General features: G+C 37.0%; 3 protein-coding genes across 4 annotated transcripts; 2 read left to right on the top strand and 1 right to left on the bottom strand.

The window, feature by feature from the left end:
• Nucleotides 1-231: 231 nt before the first annotated feature.
• On the bottom strand, nucleotides 232-3,378 carry LOC113725469 (DNA replication complex GINS protein PSF2-like). Its single transcript, XM_027248649.2, has 8 exons — nucleotides 3,183-3,378; nucleotides 3,001-3,075; nucleotides 2,776-2,890; nucleotides 2,331-2,427; nucleotides 2,210-2,240; nucleotides 2,033-2,128; nucleotides 942-1,094; nucleotides 232-745 (listed from the first exon to the last, which is right to left on the bottom strand). The coding sequence occupies exons 1-8, from the start codon at nucleotides 3,228-3,230 to the stop codon at nucleotides 725-727; spliced, it is 636 nt and encodes a 211-aa protein (XP_027104450.1). The 5' UTR covers nucleotides 3,231-3,378; the 3' UTR covers nucleotides 232-724.
• Nucleotides 3,379-4,826: 1,448 nt separating this feature from the next.
• On the top strand, nucleotides 4,827-9,912 carry LOC113730492 (triosephosphate isomerase, cytosolic). Its single transcript, XM_027255203.2, has 9 exons — nucleotides 4,827-4,988; nucleotides 5,619-5,694; nucleotides 5,798-5,921; nucleotides 6,245-6,329; nucleotides 6,453-6,585; nucleotides 7,313-7,407; nucleotides 8,424-8,502; nucleotides 9,393-9,475; nucleotides 9,652-9,912. Exons 1-9 carry the CDS (start codon nucleotides 4,950-4,952, stop codon nucleotides 9,700-9,702), a joined length of 765 nt encoding a protein of 254 aa, XP_027111004.1. The 5' UTR covers nucleotides 4,827-4,949; the 3' UTR covers nucleotides 9,703-9,912.
• Nucleotides 9,913-17,572: 7,660 nt separating this feature from the next.
• LOC113725467 (receptor-like cytoplasmic kinase 176) lies at nucleotides 17,573-21,621 on the top strand. Of its 2 annotated transcripts, XM_027248646.2 has the most exons (7): nucleotides 17,573-17,763; nucleotides 17,863-18,047; nucleotides 18,888-19,204; nucleotides 19,366-19,501; nucleotides 19,598-19,740; nucleotides 19,853-19,976; nucleotides 20,784-21,621. In XM_027248646.2, the coding sequence occupies exons 2-7, from the start codon at nucleotides 17,996-17,998 to the stop codon at nucleotides 21,206-21,208; spliced, it is 1,197 nt and encodes a 398-aa protein (XP_027104447.1). In that variant the 5' UTR covers nucleotides 17,573-17,763; nucleotides 17,863-17,995; the 3' UTR covers nucleotides 21,209-21,621. The 2 variants fall into 2 exon arrangements, with proteins under 2 accessions (XP_027104447.1, XP_027104446.1); XM_027248645.2 differs by having other exon boundaries at nucleotides 17,573-18,047.
• Nucleotides 21,622-21,884: the final 263 nt, after the last annotated feature.

The raw sequence follows: 21,884 nt of genomic DNA, 5'->3' as shown, positions 1-21,884 counted from the left end.
GAATATTGTCGTTATTGGCAGAAAAAAAAAATTAAATACTTCAGTGCATGCTCATAGTTTGCTCTACGCCTGGGAATCTTACTCCATGACTGCACCACCACATGTTGTACATCATTCACATTAGTTCATAACTACGACAGTATTTAAGGGCTATGATTGAAATATACCAGCTTCTTCGATCTCCACATTTCATAGACAGTCTCGGCGAAGACTAGCCTTTGAAACACAGGCTTACTAAAGAAAAGAAAAAAATTCCCATTCATAGAGTGTGCTGCAGCATCATAAGAAACAAGTACACTCCATCTCCTTATCATTTAAAACATAACACGTAAACTAAGTTATTTTTATTCAGGCTAATGGCCTTCAGCTGCCTACAATATGACCAACAAAACATCTGATCCATGCCATTCCTCATGTCGCAATAAACTAACAGCCATAAAAAGCAATGATGACCCTTAGTTAATTGAAAAAGAGAGAGCAGAAGCTTCAACGCTGAGTTTATCTATGTGTTCAGTTTTCAAAGATAAGAAACCCAAACAAATGCCACATTCCTTTCAGTGAACTTCTCGATGCTTTTTCAACATGAAAAGGGATCGACAACAGCAATATTGGGTAGTTTACTCAACCACAGCAGCACCTCCAGCTAGCGTTCTGAATGTTGTTACTTCAGCAACAAATGCTGAGGTGGTTGCTAAGCCAATTGAAAATACCAATGGGGATACGATCATCTATCTTTCAATTGACGCTGAGTCAAAAAACATAAAAAGTTAGCATCACAACCTCAGCATGAAGATTAAGTATATTATTCGCTCACTCACAATTTGTCAAGTACTTTCAAGTGCTATAGCTAATGTGTTGGCAAGTTCCATGCCATGCTGCATGCCTTAACAAAAATATTCTAAGGGCCAAAAGATACAGATATACAGGAATGAGAAGCTCACCCTTGGCCCACGGTTGGCCGTTTGAGGCTGTCTGTTTGACACGCTGTCTGATTCCTGAATCATATCAGGACTATTGAGCTTATAAAATGTCTGAAGAGCCCTTGTCACAAATGGCCGCACTATATTTGCTTCCATTGCTGACAGATTTTTCAGCTACAAAATTGAAGGGTGATATTCAGGACTTACTACAAATGAAGTTCTCTTGCTGTTACAGAGCATCTATATGCATGAAATGGTTCTGGATTAACATTAACAAGCTAACAAATAATTTCCATAAAACTGAATCAAATTCAAGTAGCAACAAACTTGTCCACTTGAATTTTTGCTCCTTACCTTCCCTTTTAATCCAATAAAATATCAATTCTGAGATTGAAGAATATAACGATTATAAGCCCACCGCCACCCTACCTTTAGACTGTAACAGGAATATCAGAACTCCATTGTCTACATTTGCTTTCTATTAGATCTAGAAATCAAATAGAAAGATTGACACATAGAACAAACATAGACATTCTAATTCTAATAAGCATCAGAGCAGTTCAGGTACCAGAAAAGGACATTATATCCTTGCAGGAGGGATAAACCAATTCTGAGACAAAGAAGTGCATTTGGTTAAGGATGTAAAAGGATAACTTTAGTAAGAGACCAGGGGTTACTCTTCCATTGAGCCAAGTATGTTCAGAAAAGCACTGAGAAGAAAATCATTGCAGGAAGCACCAGTCAAACAGCAATCAAAGCACAAACAGTCGCACTCATGTTAGAAGCAAATACTAGTAAGTTACTGATGGCATACGGTCCTGAGCCAATTTTGCAGTAGTTAGACACTGGAGCAAAATAAACAGTGGTTCTACACCTACATTTTCAACGTGACAACAATGATAATCTCATGTCTAACATAGACAGGAAATAGGACAACAGATATGCAGGCACATAATCTCTTGTCATCTTCTCAGCTTTCTTTAACGTTTCACTTTTTGAGAAGAATCAAGAAAGGACATCTCCAAGCTCAAATGTCATAACCTCAAGATATAAATTGAAAGGTAAAACCTATCATTTCAACAATGAATTCACAAAAATAAGAATAAGTGTACCCTCAATGCATATGTTCGCTCCCTTGATATTATCTCTAAGCCAGTTCCAATTTTGTGAAACCGCACATCTTTGATGTCCTCAATCAATGACCTTACCTAAAAGCATTAAAATTGACATTCTGTGAGCAAATATTAATTAAGTGTAACTAGAGAACCTCAAGGGACCATTTAACTAACCATGTATATGTCAGGAATGTCATCACGTGCACTACACAACAAATGCCACCATCAACACAGGAAAACAACAAAACAAGCACTCATCACTTTCGAATACAAAATAACATACAGAGCAACTTACTGATCAAAAAGAAGCCTTGAGATTTCTACATAATGGAATGGTAATGGCTGAAACTTTTCAGCATCTCTCTCTGCTTCCAAAACTTGTGTCAACTTTTCTAGTTGGCAAAGATGAATTGAAGACAATTAACAATCCGGTACGATCTCTTCTGTTACTCATTTCTCTTTCAAGTAACATTTAGTATCCTCTCTGAAAATCTACTCACAAACCCAAATAATTTCAAGCAATTTATGTTGCACCATTCGCATTTTCCTTCAAGTTTTCATTTTCAAAATTTCTTGCTAACTGTAGAACGAATTTAATGTAAAGCACTTCAATTTTTTCACCAAACGGGCCCGCCCCAAGTTGAATTCATATCCAGTTGTGCAGAACACGAACTGGCAAAAGGTAGAGCATCAAAATACGAAAAGTGATTAGAGAAAATTCTTTAAAAAGCAAAACTCACCCACAGACATCCAGTCAGGAGGTCTAATTGTGCATTTCCCTCTCCTCTTCAAAGCCACAGCTAACCAAACAGGCACCTGAGTAGCTATTTGTGGTCTAAATGGGCCAAAATCTCCCTGGCAAGTTCAAAAAGCAAGAAAAAGAAAACGGTACTTTTCACGTAAGCAGATTGCAAAAATTTTCTTCTGGGCATATATAAAGCTAAGTTAAAAGACTAGAATAGTACGCAGATGAGGTTGAGAGGATCCATCCTCATATTTGGTACAATCTCAATCAGCTCATCTTCCGCTAGAAACTCCAACTGCAAAACTCAAACAGATGCAATATTTTTTTAAACAGACAAAAGGAAGCCAAAATCCTACTTAATTAATCCTATAAAAATGAATTAACAATTTAAGTTATTAGAACCTCGGCAGCAGAGAATGTGGCTGCATGAGCATCGGCTTGGCTGGCCATTTCAATAAGATAAAAGAAGATTTTGGGGTGAATTGTTTTCTAGTATGGAGTAGGGAAGGAAAATTTGACGATTTCTAAGAGAATGGCAGGTGAGGGTTGAGGACGATAACAAAATCAGTGTAGTGAAAGTGAGCCCTAATTTTGAGATGGCGGGAAACTGATTTAGGGACTAGAAGGGAATTTTCCTTTACTGAAGTCGGTTCATGCAATCCACTTTAAGGGCAAAAGCGTGATGTTGAGCGATTGACTTCATTGGGCACAGGCGAGTTGGCGAGATTCCTAACTACCAGCCTTTGAATTGGTGGCCACCACCTCCCTCCCACCAATTTGTCACATTTAGACGTGGCTTTACTTAAAAAAGTCAAACGAGTGCGTAGTACATTGGTCTGATTCCATGATGGTTTAGTCCTTTTCAAATTATCTCCGGACTCTAGGAGATCCTTTCCTTCTCTATAGTATAGGAAGTTATCGCATCGACAAAAAAAAAAAGAGTTGGCGAGATTCCTTCACGGGGAATTATTGATGTTTTAAGTGCCAGCGATTTATGACAAAATAATGATTATAGTTGATAAGCAATAAAAAAGATATGCCAATAACAAAAGAATTGATTTTTTTCTCTTTTTTTTTTTTTGAATGAGGGTAATTTATGATGGGTTTGCCATTATACTAGTTAGATGTGTTTTTACCAGCACAAATAGTTTCGTTTGGATTAGCTGTCTTTAAAAGTGTTTTTGAAATATTTTATTGTAACAGCGTATTTAAAAAAATTTTATTATAGATATATTTTTTGTGATGTTTTTTGAGAGGTTTTTGATATATATTTTAAGATATCTTTTAAAATTAAAAATATTTTTATGATACATTTTAAAAATTAATACTACCATCCATGACCACCATTGCCATTATCCCCCCCACCACCCCTTTCCTCTCCTTTCTCCTCCTCTCCCCTTCCAACCATCCCTTGATCTGATCGAGGCCTTTGGTCGCAACCAGAAGATCCCTTCTGGTTTTTGGTGGGGATTTTTTCTTCTGACTCCTCTTAATGCAATTGGGTTCTCGTTTACTATAAGACAGAATAAGATAGATGTAGATGTTGCTCAAAAAAGAAAGGAGGAGGGGGGAAAAAGAAAAATAAGAAAAAAACCCCTTCCACATCCTCTAGTGAACCAGCCTCTTCCCTGACATTGGAATTGGGATGGATGAGTTGGGTCTAAGCCCATAACCTTTATACCCAAACTGAGGTTGGAATACATTTGTCCTGAAATAAAGTTGGTCCCTAGAGTCTAAGCCTCCTCGGTGTTAGAGCGGCCCAATCCATGGAAAACGAAGCCCAAAACTTTTAATTAGGCTGACGTCGATAATCACGGGGAGGGAGGAGCAGTTACGAAGTTAGTGTGACCTCTCAGACCATGCATTTAGATAGCAAGCAAGTTGACCAGATTACCCTTGCCAAGCTCCGAAGCTTAACGAGGAACAATTAACAAGGACCAGCAATACAACATCTGTGGATATTCTGTGAAAGGTCAAACTAGTCATTTCGACAGCAGTGATACACAATCCACTTAGATCCGCACATTTTCACAATTTCCTAAAATAAAAAATCAAAGCCCCGCAATATAATCCTCGATCACCCCTGAAAACCCCAAAAAGCATTAGAGCGCCCGCAGTTTTCTTCCTTACACCACAATCCAGTTGAAATCCTTGCAATCTTCGTCCATCATGGGTAGAAAGTTCTTCGTCGGAGGCAACTGGAAATGCGTAAGTCTTTTTGTTCATCAGTTGTTCGTAATTGGCTATTTCTACATATGTACTGTTTCTTTTTATGTGCTTTGCGAATCGATTTTTTTGGTTTGTTTGTTTGGAGATCGTTCTACATTTACATGGTGGTATTTTCAGCTGATCTAGCAAAGTGGATACGGTCTAGATCCTGATTCTGAATTTTTGACAACTGTGATTGGAAAATTCTGCTTTATTAGTAACTGGACAATTTTGGTAATCTAGTGACTTGAGCATCGATTTTATAACAGCGACTGGACTTCAAAGCTTGTTGCTCGTTGTTGTTTTGGACATTATTAATTGCTTGAAATAAAGCAAAAGGAGAAAATATTTTACCTCAGATTTAAGCTCTCGTACATTTGATCTGGCAGAAAATTGATGCGGTTTCATTAATTAGAGTTGAGTGACTTTATTTCACTAAATAGCTAGTGTGGCTAGAGGCATTGTTGATTCACACAGCCAATGATATGGAAAACACTTCAGTTCAAATTGAAGCGGTTAGAAGAAATTTTGTATGGTTTAACTAATCAGAGTTAACGATTTTTGTTGGTACTAATTAGCGAGTGTGGCTAGAAAAGTTGATAATGAGAGGAAATTCTATTATTCGTGCAGAATGGGACCAATGAGGAGGTGAAGAAAATAATCTCAACACTTAATGCTGGTGATGTTCCGTCTCAGGATGTCGTGGGTGAGTAATCATGGTACTAGCTTCGTTTGGGTAGCATTTTAGTTTGCATTTACTTTTTGTCTTCAAGTTTCCTGATGTTCCTGAGAGCTTGTTATTGCTGCAGAGGTTGTTGTGAGCCCTCCATTTGTGTTTCTTCCATTGACCAAGGGCTCATTGCGACCGGATTTCCATGTTGCTGCCCAAAATTGTTGGGTTAAGAAAGGGGGTGCCTACACTGGTGAGATTAGGTATGTTTGGCAGATAATCTTTCTATTGTCTTAGGATGTTGGCTGCAGGGTATAATCTATTGGTCTTTTTAAAACTTGTTACTTTCTGCCATGGGAGACTCCGACATGGAAATATTGGCTCTATAAGTTTGCAGTGCTCCTTTTGGCATTTGTTTAGTGACAACTAGTTTTGCATGAATACCAATTCGGTTTTATTTCTTGAAATATAAATTATCTGCCATTCTGTGATATCGCTAACATTTTGTTAAAAAGTTATATCAAGTTTCAACCTTAGGTTATAACAGATGATGAAAACTTTTTTTTGTCACATAATTGTGATTTAGTGCTGAGATGCTTGTCAATTTGGACATTCCATGGGTCATTCTTGGTCACTCAGAGAGGAGATTGATATTGGGTGAATCAAATGAGGTAACCTTTCTCTACTTCTGTAACAAGTTTATGGGCTTCAATTTTGGTCACTATTCATTTCAAGCAAACTCTTGATGCTTTTGCTGATTAACTTATCTTGATCGCTGTCTGTTTTCTTTCAAGTTTGTTGGAGATAAAGTTGCATATGCCCTTTCTCGAGGTTTGAAGGTAATTGCCTGTGTTGGAGAGACTCTTGAGCAGAGAGAATCAGGTTCAACTCTGGAAGTTGTTGCTGCACAAACTAAGGCAATTGCAGGTACTGATATCAGTAGTCTCTTTGGAGACACGGGTATGAAATGTGCGGCTGCTATTGCAGTCTGCTTCATGTCCCACACTTTCCTACGCTTCTGCAGAGCGTTTGTGTCTTAATGAAACTTGTTGCTCTGGAACATGATAAGCTTGGCCCCAAATACTTGGGGAAGTTACAGCACCTCTTGGCCAACAACTAGTCCGGATGTCTTGACCATATGATTACTAGTCCTTGTGATGTTATGTTTAACTTAATTTGAAAATTCCCTCCTTAATGGGCTCAGTTTTCTGTCACCTGAGTGTTTTGACTTATGTGAGATCTGAGTTCAATGAATAAATCTCTGATGAATTTCTAGTTAAGGACTATGGCAGTTACTTGATTGTACGTTTCTGGTTGTTTTGGTTTCATCTCTATGTTTTACTGGGAAATGACTTTCCATACTCTACTAGAGTATAGCAGACACTTGGACATGCCCCACAACACTATCATACAAAGGTGAGAGGCGAGAGATAAAAAGCACTTGTTTTCTGAAGAGCTCTTTTGTTTCTTAATGTACTCATGTATCAGAATAATATTTGTCCAGAACCTAATTGGTAGTATGCCCACTTGCTTTTTCATTGGTCACTTACTTTTAGTTTGTATATGTTATGCGTATGTCATTATCAGGTTTTAGATTGGCCTCAACAGTCGTTAGTTTTTTAGCTGACTGCTTTGAATTCCATCCACATTGCAGACCGCGTATCAGATTGGACTAATGTGGTTGTGGCTTACGAGCCTGTTTGGGCTATTGGAACTGGGAAGGTTGCAACTCCTGCTCAGGCCCAAGAAGTAAGTCCTTAGCTAATTTTATACATACTCTACTCATTGCCTAAGTTCCGTATTGCTGATTATCAACCAAAAATATGGCTGATAACATGTGAATGTTCAAGGTGTAAGAACTGTATATACAGAACTTTGGTAATTGATTTCTTGTGGTGCTTGGAATTGTCTAGAATTACTTGGTCACTTGGTGGTAGAAGACAACACCAAATATTTTGCTTAACGAATATAATGTTCTTGATGAAGTTTTTGCTAATGTGAAAATGTTGGTGAGTATGCAAGGTTGATAATGTCTTGAAAGATGAACTAAAATGACCTAGTTGCTTGCTTTCTGCACTATAAATTGCTTACTTGAGAGGAAAACATTACTTTAGCCTAGCTCTTATTCTTGGTCAGAATTGGAATTTCATTCGATGAATTTGTTGGTTTTTATTTTCCTGGGAGGGCCTGTGCTTTTTTCGGGATAGCTTTGTTTGTCTCCCACAGACAAACTGTATAACACAAGTGACTTACAGATAGGCTGTCTCTATCTATTTTGGGCAGCTTAGATGGGTTTGGAGAACATTTTTCAAAAGTAGAACTTTGGGTTTCCTGTGTGCTTATTTCATCATGGGAAACTAAAGAGATCATGGATTTAGAATTTAGGGATCAGATATCCAAATTTTTGGATAATATTTGAACAATTGGTTAAGGTCCTTTTTTTTTTTGGGGGGGGGGGGGGGGTTGGTTGTGTGGATCTATTGTTAGTCTTGTACTACACTAATTTTCGTGGCAAAATAGTTGCCTAGAATCCAGGTCTATGAACCAAACTGGTTCTTCAATAAACCCATTACTGGCGTCTTTTTATACTTTTTTCCTTCTTTGCATTATTCACTGATTACCAAAAAATAAATCTGCTTAGGGGTTAATTTTGCATGTAAAATTTATCTTATTTTGGTATGTCCAGTTCTTATAGGAATGTGAAAGTTGGCTTAACTTTTTCAGTTTTTTACAATGTGTGTTTTTGTCATCATGGTGAATAATAGGTACATGCTGAACTGAGGAAATGGCTTCACGCTAATATAAGCCCTGAAGTGGCTGCCTCAACTAGAATTATCTATGGAGGTAATCCTGTCATTTACCAACTCCATGTTCAAAAAATTTCCCAGTGTTTGTTTTTAACATTTCTTCCCAATCCTTGTGTTAATTTCAAGGTTTTGATTTGGAACTGTAAGATGAGCAATTGATTAAAGTGTCATGTACTGATGCTTTGACCTGGCAACGAAAAAAATAATGTTAAACTTATTGTTCTGTTTGACGTACTGTCAACTGGCAGTCTTACTCTGAAATAAAAGACATCTCAAGTTTTCAGCATCTACCAGACCTGGGTTCAAGTTTGAATTCTAAATAAATATTAACAAAAGAAGAATGGGTTTAAAATAGAAAATTCTGAACCATGCACTTGTCAGCTCTGATTTTAGAAATACATTATCTGCCATATTAGTTACTATTGATGTATGAAGGTATCCTTGAGAAGTGATGTTGTAGAATTTATTTCCTAACATCTCAATTACATTATGAAATTTAATGAACATAGATTACTGGATTTTGTTGATTATTGAATATACCAGAAGTGAAAAGTATCTCTTGGGAGGAAGTTTGGTAGGGTGGGATTATAACCGAAGGGTGAGCATAGTTGTACATGGAAAGGAAGCTCCATTTCAATGTCATAATCAGATGTTTTATAACACCTTTATGGTGATAAGAACCTTGTGTATGCATACCTTCCATCAGGGGGAAGTCTGCTGCACTTTCTGCTATTGTTGCCTGGAAACATATAGACTTTGGTCGTTCGTTTTCTTTTGGGGTTTTAGTTTTGGTGGCATTAAACTTGGGTCCCACATATTTTAGCCCTCTTTGCTGGTGTCATATGGCCATACTACAACTATGTGAGATTAATAAATGGTGAGGCACTGTGTTCAAAATTGTCTATAATTATGCTTTGGACTCTGCAGGTTCGGTGAATGGTGCCAACTGCAAGGAATTAGCTGCACAACCTGATGTTGATGGATTTCTTGTAGGTGGAGCTTCTCTAAAGGTAATGATCTCATTAGAGTTTTTGCTCCACTTCTTCTCCTAGACGGTTTATGACCTTGATGTTCTCAATTACTCAAAGAAGCAAGATTTGAAAGTAGAATAATAAAATGATAAATATGTAAAAATAAAGCAGAAGATGTATTTTCTGTCTTCTGATTCTCTTTTTTGTGTGGCTAGCCGGAGTTCATTGACATTATCAAGTCTGCAGAGGTGAAGAAGAGTGCTTAAGCTCTGTATCAGAGATCAGTGGTGGTGAAAGTTTTGTTTATTCTACTTGAGATTTCGTACCTGGAGTAAATCATGCTTTTTCACTTTTGCTACACGTACTTTTACAGCGTTTAATTTGATAACCAAGCTGAGCTCTTCATCCTATTTCAGCAAACATAACCACCCCGACTATTTACGAATAAAATTAGCTTGACATTGTTAGTGTGTGCATATATTTGCTTCTTTTTTTTTTTAAATTTCTTTTCAGCAAGAGAAGGTGGGATTGTAGAAGCAGGAAGGTACTTGGGATTTAAGAAGTAGGAACGTGGGATTGGGGCATGCATTTACTTCTAGTTGCTTGCGGCAGTGTTGGCTTTTTAAGAAATAAGTTTGGTTGATGGTTTGGCTAACCGGCTAACTGCTAATAGAAAATGGAATTTGCATCTTGGTGTTTTGGCTGCACATTCGACGCATGAAAAATAAATTGTACATGGGAAACGAAGCAGGCAGTGGAAAGGGATACGAATCAAAGGCTAGGAAAACAAGGATAAGAGCATCAAATCATTCACAAGCAAAAAGCAAAACAAACATACGAATCTTAAAATCCCCACAATTTCTATCAAAATTTAAACTAATTTTTCTAATGCCCCTGTCTATGCAGTCTAACAGTATAATCCATGAAACAGAAAACTAGAAACGTAACATGTGGCTCTGTTTCTTTTGGGAGAAATTCTGCCGAGTTGTTCACTCGACAGACACCACCATTTCAAGAAGGATGAATGTTCCCTGAACTATGGTGTTAATTCCACTATGCCCCCTCCAACCAAAATAATACTCTCTCCGTCCCACTTTGATAGTCCTGTTTTCCTTTTTTGTCTGTCCCAAATTGCAGTCCACTTTCCAATTGAAGAATGTAGTTGTATTTTCATTTTCCTAAAATACCCTTATTCAATATAAGTTATTGTTGCTATAAACCTACCCCATTTAATGAGAGTTGATTCTTTTTTAACCATCAATTCAAGTTCCCATAAAGTTGTACTCTATTTAATGTGAGGGTATTTTAGGAAAATAGCAATCTAAATTTACTTTTCCAACAAAGTTAACTACTTTTTCTTAAACTGTGTGAAAAAAGAAACAGGACTATCAAAGTGGGACGGAGGGAGTATACACTTTACTACACCCCGGCGGCGGCGGCGGGGGGCGCAGGAGCGCGCCCATGTGTGTCAGACGAATTAAGAGTCTTGAAACATGCGAGTAATTTTCTTCCAGATTTCCCCCCTAAACAGCTAGCTAACGGCTAAAATTGGAGTTGCTGTAAAGCCAAACAAGTATAAAGGTGTTAGTGTTGATAAATAATGGAAGCGCACAAAAAAGAAATACAAAAATTTCAAAATAAAAACATCTAGCAAAATGCCTCGGGTAACTAACTCAAACAACTCAGCAATATGAAGATGCAACTACGAGTGTGGGAAATGACACCATTGTGCATCTTATTGGATGCTTCAACTTCGAAAGTAAATGTGCATTTGGGTATCTTCGCGGGATGGAGCCTGAAGCGTGCAAAAAATAAAAGGAGATTGCCGAGCGATATTAAAAAAAAAAAGAGACGGAATGCAAGTGAGGCTGCTAGCGCTAGAAACAAAAAATGAAGGATCAAAAAACAGGAAGAAAATATGTGGAGGACTAAGAGCATAGGTTTTTTAGGATATTTATTTGTGGACTTGCACACGCAAAAGTGGACAATTTAGTCACATTTCGTTAGTTTTTTCATTTTTGGCCCGCTGATCACGGCTGCCTCTACGATCATCAGTGTGAACGAAGGCAAACTGTGTACTGTTTTGGTTCAGAGGGCAAAGTGCCATTCGACCTTTTAAGAACCATACGAATAAACAAATCTTACGTGCCCACACCCGCAACCGCAAATAGGAGTGGCAATTGGGCGGGATCCACTCCGCGGAGGGCTAATGGGACGGGAGTTGGGACGGAGAGGAATTTCCACCCTCCCTAGACAGGGGAGGGGGGGTGGGGGCAGGGTATACCTGTCTCACGATTCGTTAAAAAAATAAGGAAAAATCGTCCAAAACGTCCCTCACATTTGTAAAATAACTTTTTTCGTCCCTCACTTTTAAAAGTGTAATTTTATATTCCTTACATATTCACTTCGGACAAATTTAGTCCCTAACTAAGTTTCCGATCATTTTTTGACCGGAATCCATTATGTGTAAGGCACATGATTATTTTTTAAGGGTAAATTTGTCAAATTATATTTTACATAATCTCATCTATAGTCCTCCACATTTTATAAAATAAAATTTTTCGTCCCTCACTTTTTATCAAATGATTTTTTTCATCCCTTACATTTCACAAAATGAATTTCTCCATCCTTCACATTTCACAAAATGAATTTTTCATTTCTCACTAATTATGTGTGTAAATACATTTTTTTAAACACATATATATATCTATTTGATTTTGCTTAATAATAATAGTATAAACACATGTATGTAATTGGCCAACTTGTGGGCTATCTTCTCATTTTGTATGATTATGACTAATATTTACAATAGAACCTTAATTTGCATATTCTTATTGTATTTTGATCGAAAATAACTTTATTGACCAACTTGACAATGAATGCAAGATTATTTACTAGCTAATACCAGATGAAATCAAATGATCACGTATAATATATGGTATTCGTATTGTTAAGTGAAATCAAATAGACACATACATATATTTATGCTATTCGGATTATTAAGCAAAATCAAATAGACATATACTTGTGTTTAAACAAAATGTATTCGCACACATTTTTTTTAGAGTTTCCCTTACATATATAATTAGTGGGGGATGGAAATATTCATTTTTTGAAATGTGAGGGATGGAGAAATTCATTTTGTGAAATGTGAGGGATGAAAAAAATCATTTTATAAAATATGAGGGACGAAAAAATTTGTTTTATAAAATATGGAGGACTATAGATCAGATTATGTAAAATATAATTTGACAAATTTACCCTTAAAAAATGATCACGTACAAGGCACGTAATGGATTTCGGCCAAAAAATGATCGGAAAACCTAATTAGGGACTAAATTTGACCGATGTGAATATGTAAGGGACATAAAATTACACTTTTAAAAGTGAGGAACGAAAAAAGTCATTTTACAAAATGTGAAGGACGTTTTGGGCGATTTTTCCAAAAAATAATAAATGAATATATGTATGTATATAATTATATATAATATTTAATTTAATTAGTTATAAATTTATAATAATGATATTATTAATTATATGTATTATATAATGGATATTAGTATATGTAATTTAATTGATATTATCAATTATACTAATAATTATATATGTCTACTAATAGAAATTATTAATTAGTTATATTAAATTAACTAATACATTTATACTAAATTTCTAATTACACATAACACAATAACACTTTTTTCCTCAGAAAAAAACACAATAATGATTTAATAATTATATTTGTGTCAGAAGTGAAAAATTGATCACTTTAGTTATATTTATTTGATGATATTAGGTTGTATTCAAACAACTCTTATTTGATTGTTTTTATGAGTTTCAATTATAAAAATACAATAGGATGATAATTTGGTGATGTGTTGATATTTTAGTACTTGATTGTTTGTTAAAATTTGACTATAAAAAATTATATGACAACTTTTTATTAGCTCCCCTACAGTCGGGGGAAGCGAGGCGTCCCTCTCCCGCTCAAATCCCGCTCCGTTGCCATCCCTGACCAAAAAGGCCCCCCGGAATAACGTCCTTAGTAGCAATAACGGCGCTGCTTTCAGTGAAAGGTGTAATCTGTTTTCTGGTTGCCTGCTTGCAAAATTCCATAAAAGTGGTTAGTCCAATCCAGGAAAAAAATAAAAAGAAAAAAAGGAAATGCAAGCTACAACGGATTTAAGTACATTTAGAAATATTAAAGTTGGGCGAGACAAACACGTAAGATGCGTAGGAACGGCAATTATTCAATAGTCTCGAGCCCAGTCGACCGCTCTCTCAAGGTCGACATTCAATCTGCATATCCATTTTAATAACAATTCTGACGTACCTTGTCATCTTTATTTTAGGTTAACATTATGCTTATGAATTATGATGCATGGCTGCTTAGCTCACCAGAGATGCCGATGTTGACTTTCTTCTTCGAGTCATCTTTTTTTCGAATTAGGGTAGCATCATGATTTGTCGCAAGTAACAATTGTTCCTGAAGGTTAAGCATCATGATTACATGATGTTCACAAAAAATTATTTGAGGTTTACATTATATTTAAAGTGATTCATAAAACCGAACAAAAGATTTTCAGGAGTCGCCTGAATTGTTGTTATATTCAAGAATTTTTGTTAAAAAAAAAATATTATAATAATTTAATATATATAAAATAAAAAAGTGTTTGAAAAATATGAAAAAAAAAGTAAAAATTTTCTACGAGATATGGAAGGATCAACAGATTTACAAGGTTAGGAGCTACTCTGGAGGTCGCACGCAGTTGCTGCAGCTAAATCAGACCAAGCAGGATGTGAATGCGCTCTGTCTTTTGTCTTGGGCAGGATGTAAATCTTTTGTCAGCGTCAGTGGCCTTAATGTATGGTGTGGAAGCTTTGTCACCAGTGTATAATTGTTGCCAGGCTGTGGAAAGACAAAGTCAACAGTTGAATTTCAGTATCGAGAGAGTCAAGTGAAACCGAAGGTAGAGGTGTTTCATTTTGTTTTCTATTGATTTGTACAAGAATCCGGTGACGACCAGTTACTAATTAAAGATATGTATGTACCATGTAATCTTCTTATTTTTCAACTGTCCTTCCAGTCAGGTACTCCGAATTTGGATCTTCCTGTCCATTTATTTATTCTGTATATCTTTCTTTTTTTTTTCCCCCCCTCTCGGATGGGTTGGCACTTTGTGTTTTCTGTTTCCTTTCTTCCCAACCCATGTGCCCGCATCCAATAAACTAAAATAATTACCGCAATGGATGCGGATTGCTTTGACTTGTGCCATCATTTAAAAGATCTGATCTGCATCTGCTCTTTTGAGTTAATTGGGTTGCAACTAAAATTTTTGGGTCATTTTCTCTAAAAGATTGGTCGACAGAAATAACGACTGAAATAAACTGCTAGTAAGTGCAGGAATGCCAACCATTACAATCAGATGGTCCATAAAGGGACTCCAAGTGGCTCAAATCCGGAAACTTTTGCTTTCAATGGTGTGAATTCCAAATTGGAGCACCGCGATGGACATTTTTTTCTCCCTTTGGAGTACAAAATTGGTCCCCTACGATGCACTTCGTCGTGCTCCAGAACAAATACTCCGTGGCGTGCTCTACAAAAAAAAAAAAAAAAGAAAACACGTGGCGGTTCCAACATTCAAGAGGCGGAGTGAACTGATTAAGAAGACGATGATGATGATGGTGATGGTGATGGTGATAATAATAATAATAATAAAAACTGTCAAATAACAGCCATTATTATTATTATTCTCGTCATTATGTTCGTCTGGTTCGATAGTCATAAATCTTTTTAGAATTCTTTTATCACATCATCATCGTTAGATTTAGGATACGAATTTTGAATCTGGGCCGTCTTAATTCGTAAGTGTCATTTCAAGCATAAATTGGCTAAATTAATTTGCACTAATTTAATGCTAATTTAATGAATAGAATGGGTTTTTTTTAAAAAAAAAAAAAAAAAAAAAGAGGCCATGATGATGGCTCCAAAGAATCTAAGCCACGGTAACTAGAAGTGTAGGCACACTAACACAGAGCAACATGGTGGTGTTTATCTCGACTCTTGATCCGTTCGCATGAGCAATTCGGCATTCTTAGCAAGCTCTTACGTTATCTGCGCATCATCCATCGGCTGCCCTTTCCACTAAATAAAACCCAAGGCGCAAACGGACAAAAGCCACCCCCGCTTTATGCGTTAATACTCCCTCCTTTTTTTTTTATAACTGACTTTCAAGATTTTGCACACCAATTAAGAAAAATTTTTTATTGCTTAAATCTTTACACTATTTTCCTTTTGTACCCTCATTAATTGTCCAATTCACCCATATTTTCTCTCACTAGAATACTAAATGATGCTGTTTTACTAGGTCAAAGCAATAATTACTAAGAGTAGTAATTAAGAACCCTGTATTGAAAAAGAGAGATAAAAGGGTAAAATTGTGAAAAAATAATTAATACTGTATGAGATAATAAAATGACAGATAAAAGTACATTAGAGCAAATTTCTTAAACGTCAGTTATAAAAAAAGGGAGGGAGTAATAATAAATGTTGATTATTCCAGCAGCTTTAAAAACTTTTCAAATATTTGGATTAAAAGACATACCATCAGATTAGTGTTCAATAAACTTGGCGCAGCCAATTTCGAGGCCGGCGGTAGGAAAGGATACCGCATAAAATCCACTCCCATAATAAATTACGTACTTGTAATTAAGCTAATCTTTTACCAATCAACCCTTAATACGCAAAAATGAATCAGAACAGCACGACTGCAGTGTCATCCACCACTGACTGTTATGCTGATCCAACGGCTGGTGCTCTTTGAATTAATGCACATTTGTCCTATTAATTGTGCGAGAGACTAAAAGAATCCAACCGCCTGACCATCAGCGTTCAATTAAGAGATAGACACCGAAAGGCACAAAAAGCTGGTGTCCTGAATTAAGCTTTGCAGTTTTAGTCCCCTGAATTTTCAGGCAGTTTCGTCTTAGTCTCATATGTTTAAGCTTTAATCTTTGATCACCCCGTCCAAAATTGGTCAATAACTTCACCCATTTGAACCTATGTTTTCAGAATCGGACCGGATAGCGACTCGGCCAAGGTCAGGGGTCAGGGGTCAATGGGTTCGACCGGGGGTCGATAGGGGTCGAACCGGATGACGTCATAAATAAAAATTATTTAAAAATTAAAATATTATATATATCATATCTAATAATATATTGATATTAATAAAGGTATATTCATATATATTTGATGTTTCAAATATATTTAACAAGAAAATACAAAGAAATTAGAATAATCAAGTAGCAATTTATATTATTTAATAAATATTAACAAGTTTAGAATTAAAATTATGAATTTAATTGAAAAATAACATCAAATTGTAGGACAATATTTATAAAGTATCAAATATTTGAGGTATACGAATAAGTTTTAACAATTTAGGGGGCCAAAACATAATATTATAAAGTTTGAATTTTTTTTTTAAAAATCACTGTTGAACCGGAAAAACCGGTTTTTTCCCGGTCAAACCCGGTCAAACCCGGATTTTGACCGGCTTTGACCGAGTTTTAAAATTTCCGGTTTTCTAAGTTGACTCGGACTGGCTACCTGGCCGGTTCCCGGTTCGATTGGTTCGATCGGCCGGTCCGGTCCAAGTTTGAAAACAGAGATTTGAACCCTTTTGGTGCTATTACTCGTTATTGGAAACAATCTCAATTGTATTTAACCAGCATTTAGTTAAGAGCTAAGGGGCTAGAACAAATTTAAGAGGATGGTTGAAGTGTGATTAGGGTTGAGATTTCAAGAATTAAATGTTTTGGATTTAAATTTCCTTAATTCTTATCCATCTTCTACTAAAAATAAATAAAATAAAACGGGATAGGGTACAAAATATTACGGGTGAGATACGTGAACGAATTTGTTACCTTAGATGAATTGATGATTTACTTAATTCGATATGAATTGATTCAAAGTTAAATCTTATTGAAATTTTAACATTTGTAATTGACGTGCTTAGGCACCCATGCTATTAGTTTGCATCGGTGGTTGCTTTGTAGCCGAGCAATGCGAAAGGTGAAACTTGAGTGGAATTAAATTGAGAACATTTATAGAGAGAGGACCAAAGGTGAAACTTTGCTGCCGGTCCTGTCTTCCACCGCGCTTCATCAGAGTTGAGTAGTCGAGTCCACTTCTCTTTAATGTGTGTACGTGTACAAGTTGCAGAGTAGTAGCTGACGATAACCCAAGGACTTGTAGTACGAAAAGTCAACTATTTTGGCCTTCGGGAAGGTCTGGAAATAGCTTCTCGTGAAGCCAACCGAACAAAGATGTAAAATATTCAACAGGATTCTTCATCTGCCTTCATTGATAGTAGGAAAAATCTTTTGAGCATGTTCACACCTTTTTGTCTGATGAATTTCATTTTCAGTTTTCTGCGGTCACGCCCATAAAGGGATTTTTGAAGATTCATCAGCGCAGAACTTTCTGCAAATTTTTCTGGGAGAAGAAGAAAAGGTTCGCAAGAAGGATCAGAGTTTTGGAAAGGTTGTTGTTAATAATTTATGGGCTCTTGCTTCAGTGCTCGGATTAAGGCCGAGAGTCCTCTGCATGCTGGTAATTCAATACATGCAACTGTTCTCATTTGTTATTTCAAGACTCAATTTTTGGAAATGTTTTCCGGAAATTTTAATTAGTTGTTCCACCTTGTTGCTTGGCCTTCTTTAGCAAACATATGCTGCTTGCTTTGGCACAGGTTGGAATATAATCTATGCATACTAGTTTCATAGGTCCTCCAAGTAGGATTGCTATACTGTATTTGATCAATAGTTCTCTTTTTGGATAGACCCCTTTGGTTCCGTTCCTTTGCAAAGAAAAAGAGATAAACGTTCTAGAATGTCATGTTCTCTTTGTCTGGAAAACTTTACATGGAAACCGGTGATATGGGTGATAGCTAGTTTGATATCTCAACAATTCATTTGCAACTTATGATATTGTGGTCGTTCTGCTACTAAAATCAAAATCTGATAGACCAAATTGGATCGTCTCGGACCTTCCATAGTTGTCTTTACAAATCACCGGTCTGAATCATGGCTTTGAAGTATGAAGATGATATAAGGCTGCTCAGTCAACACCTTTGGCTCATCACGAATAAACCAAACCAGATGAAAGAAGTGGCTAGACTACAAGAGTAATGACCTGAAATTAAAGGGCACTTAATTAATGTTTCTGAGCATACATAGAAATCTTCAATTGTTTTATGAATGTTAACAGGAATCATATGCAAAGCAATATCAGGCCTTTTGCTTCAACAAAAAGCAAATCACCTAGACATGCATTTTTAATGCTGTTCCATCCTTTTTTTTTCCTTCGAGGATTAGACGCTCTTGATGTAAAGGAAATTAGGTTGTAGGATGTTCAGTTGAAGCCCAATAAATTAACTTAATTTGTTTGCAGGAGCAAACTCAAGATATGTCAGCAGTGATGGAAGAGACTCAAGCAGCAGGCTCTCATCTGCCTCAGTACCACAGACCCCTCGCAGTGAGAGTGAAATTTTGGAATCATCAAATCTGAGGAGTTTTGGGTTTAATGATCTAAAAACAGCCACTAGGAACTTCCGCCCAGATAGCGTGTTGGGAGAAGGCGGATTTGGTTGTGTTTTTAAGGGGTGGGTTGATCAGCATAGCTGTAAGGCTGCTAAGCCAGGAACTGGATTGGTTATTGCTGTGAAGAGACTGAACCAAGAAGGTCTACAGGGCCACAAGGAATGGTTGGTGAGTATATGACTTCACCTGTTATTTACAGAATTCATACCAGTGTTATTAAATAATGCAAAAAGTACTGACATATATCACACGTGGTCAAAACTTGTAATTGTCATATTCTGAAATCTCTTAGCTATGCTGATAATTTTGTTTCTTCACCTGAATCACAGACAGAAATCAATTATCTTGGACAGCTACATCATCCTAATCTTGTGAAATTGGTTGGATACTGCTTAGAAGATGAACAGAGACTTTTGGTTTACGAATTCATGCCCAGGGGGAGCTTGGAAAATCATCTTTTCAGGAGTGAGTTCTTGAACTCTGTAGCAAGTCTACCATCTTCCAACACAATGCACTTCCAATTATCACAATGACATAATGTCTTGTGTATATTTTCAACAGGGAGCTCTTACTTCCAACCACCATCTTGGAACCTCCGAATGAAGGTTGCTTATGGCGCTGCAAAGGGGCTAGCATATCTTCACAGCCCAGAAGCCAAAGTTATATACCGTGATTTTAAGTCCTCAAATATCTTGCTTGATTCGGTATGTATGTAACTCAAGTTTCCAATTGTTGAATGTCTTACTCTTTGGATTTCTGCTTTACTTGTGTCTCACTGTCACTTATGCATCTTGTTGATGAACTGAATCCTGACAGAATTATAATGCAAAACTCTCTGATTTTGGGCTCGCAAAGGATGGGCCAATGGATGGTAAAAGCCATGTGTCTACACGAGTCATGGGGACCTATGGTTATGCTGCTCCAGAGTACATGGTCACAGGTATTACATCTTGTTAAAGTGCTCATAATATTGGAAGCTTCTCAGGATTCTGCTGCCTGCTTTTCTTATTATATTGTTTCTTTGGTGTCCGATGTTGTATACTGTTCAGCTTAGTAAGGTTGCACGTTTCTGATTGTTGCGATTTCTTACTCAGGCCAAGTTAAACTTAAAGTGACTGGAATGCTTCTTGTTCCATCACCCCCTCCTCTTCTACTATTAAGAATAGAACCCCTTAACTAAGAAATGGTCCCTTATTTTGTCCTGTAGTTTGCATCCCTTGGTGGAGGTGAGGTCAACTCTATTACTATTCCAAGTCCAAATGTAGTTTCCCTTGGGTGGCTTTGCCTTGAAACATCTCCAGTGATGAAATTGTATAGCATTTCTTATTGTCTTGGGATTTGTTCAGGCTTCGTTATCACATATTTGTGATGGATTCACCATTTTGAGATGAGTGCAGGATGTTTGTGAATCAAAGCATCAAGTCTTGTGAAAAGCTCTGGTCTGTGTGTGGAATCGCCTAATATTTCCTTTAAATAATAAGTCCTTTTTGTATCCTAGTCTTGCTGAAAAGTCCCAAGCTTCATTCTTCTCCTGCTACTGCAACATTATCATCTCCCTTCTTCCAGTTCTCTCTCAGTTTTCTATTTACTCGTGCCATTGCGCCTAGTTAGGAACGTCGATTGTCAACGTTTTTCAGACTGTCAAATGTACACACATCAAATCCTTGCTAAATCGACATGCAGCTTTTATAAGCTGTAAATCATTCTTCTATCTTTGTGCTAAGCCTGCATTTGTCTGTTTCTGAAGGCCATCTGACTGCCAAGAGTGACGTGTATAGTTTTGGGGTTGTTCTCCTCGAAATGCTGACGGGCCGTAGAGTGATAGATAAGAACCGGCCTCCTGGAGAGCACAATCTTATCGAATGGGCCAAGCCTTACCTGGCCAGCAAACGCAGAATTTTCCAAGTTATAGATGCCAGAATAGAAGGGCAATATTCGTTAGGTGGAGCTATAAAAGCTGCAAACCTTGCAGTTAAATGCCTTGCAACGGAACCCAAGTACAGGCCAAACATGGATGAGGTGGTAAAAGCATTAGAGCAGCTTCAGGACTCGGACAGTGGCAGTGTTAAACATGAGGTGGTTCGCAAGCATCATAAAACATGTTCAAACGACGCATCTAACAGAAAGGCTGCATCATGTCCAAGACGATCCCCTTCCCCCATGGTTGCTTGAATGTGGATTTTGTTTGTAAAATTTTCAATTTTTACCAACTACTCTAAGCGAGAGATACGAAGAGCAGACGATGCAAGGAAGCCAGGCCTCCATGGAATCGGCCTTGTGCTGTCCCATCCCATCCTCTTGCATTGTACGGTTCCCATCTCAATCTGTCCTGTGACTCTGCATCAATCTTATCTCGGCAGGATGCTAAATAGATTTTGTTGTATCTAGGCATGAGCCAATGGGAAATGATTCCCATGTTTATATCATATTTATAGCCTTGTTATCCCATATGTTGTACGATGCATACTACTTTTATCTCATGCAAATTTTTCATTTTTGTGGTAGATTAGCATAAGAAGTTGGGTGTACAGCCATGGACATCATTAAAAGATTCATCTTCCTGACGTTCAGGATTTTTATTTTAATCTGCCTGAGCTTTTAGGATGTATTTGTAGGATTCTTGGTGCAGAACTTTTGAGGGTAAATACTAGAAAGCCAAGCAACGGAAGAAGAATCCTGGCAGCTGCTACTGTACTACCTTTCATATAGCCTACACGAAGCCACAAAACTTATTATTTTGCGAGGGGGAACATTTTGAGTATAAATCTTCCGTACTGTTAAACTCCATGTTATTCTTTAAATATAAATGGGGAGATGCCAGAAGGGAAAAATAAATAAATAAAAAGGA

The sequence above is a fragment of the Coffea arabica genome, chromosome 2c (assembly GCF_036785885.1).
Source record: "Coffea arabica cultivar ET-39 chromosome 2c, Coffea Arabica ET-39 HiFi, whole genome shotgun sequence".
Taxonomy (NCBI): domain Eukaryota; kingdom Viridiplantae; phylum Streptophyta; class Magnoliopsida; order Gentianales; family Rubiaceae; genus Coffea; species Coffea arabica.
The sequence above is the reverse complement of the archived record's forward strand: the minus strand, read 5'-3'. Positions and strand labels throughout refer to the sequence as shown.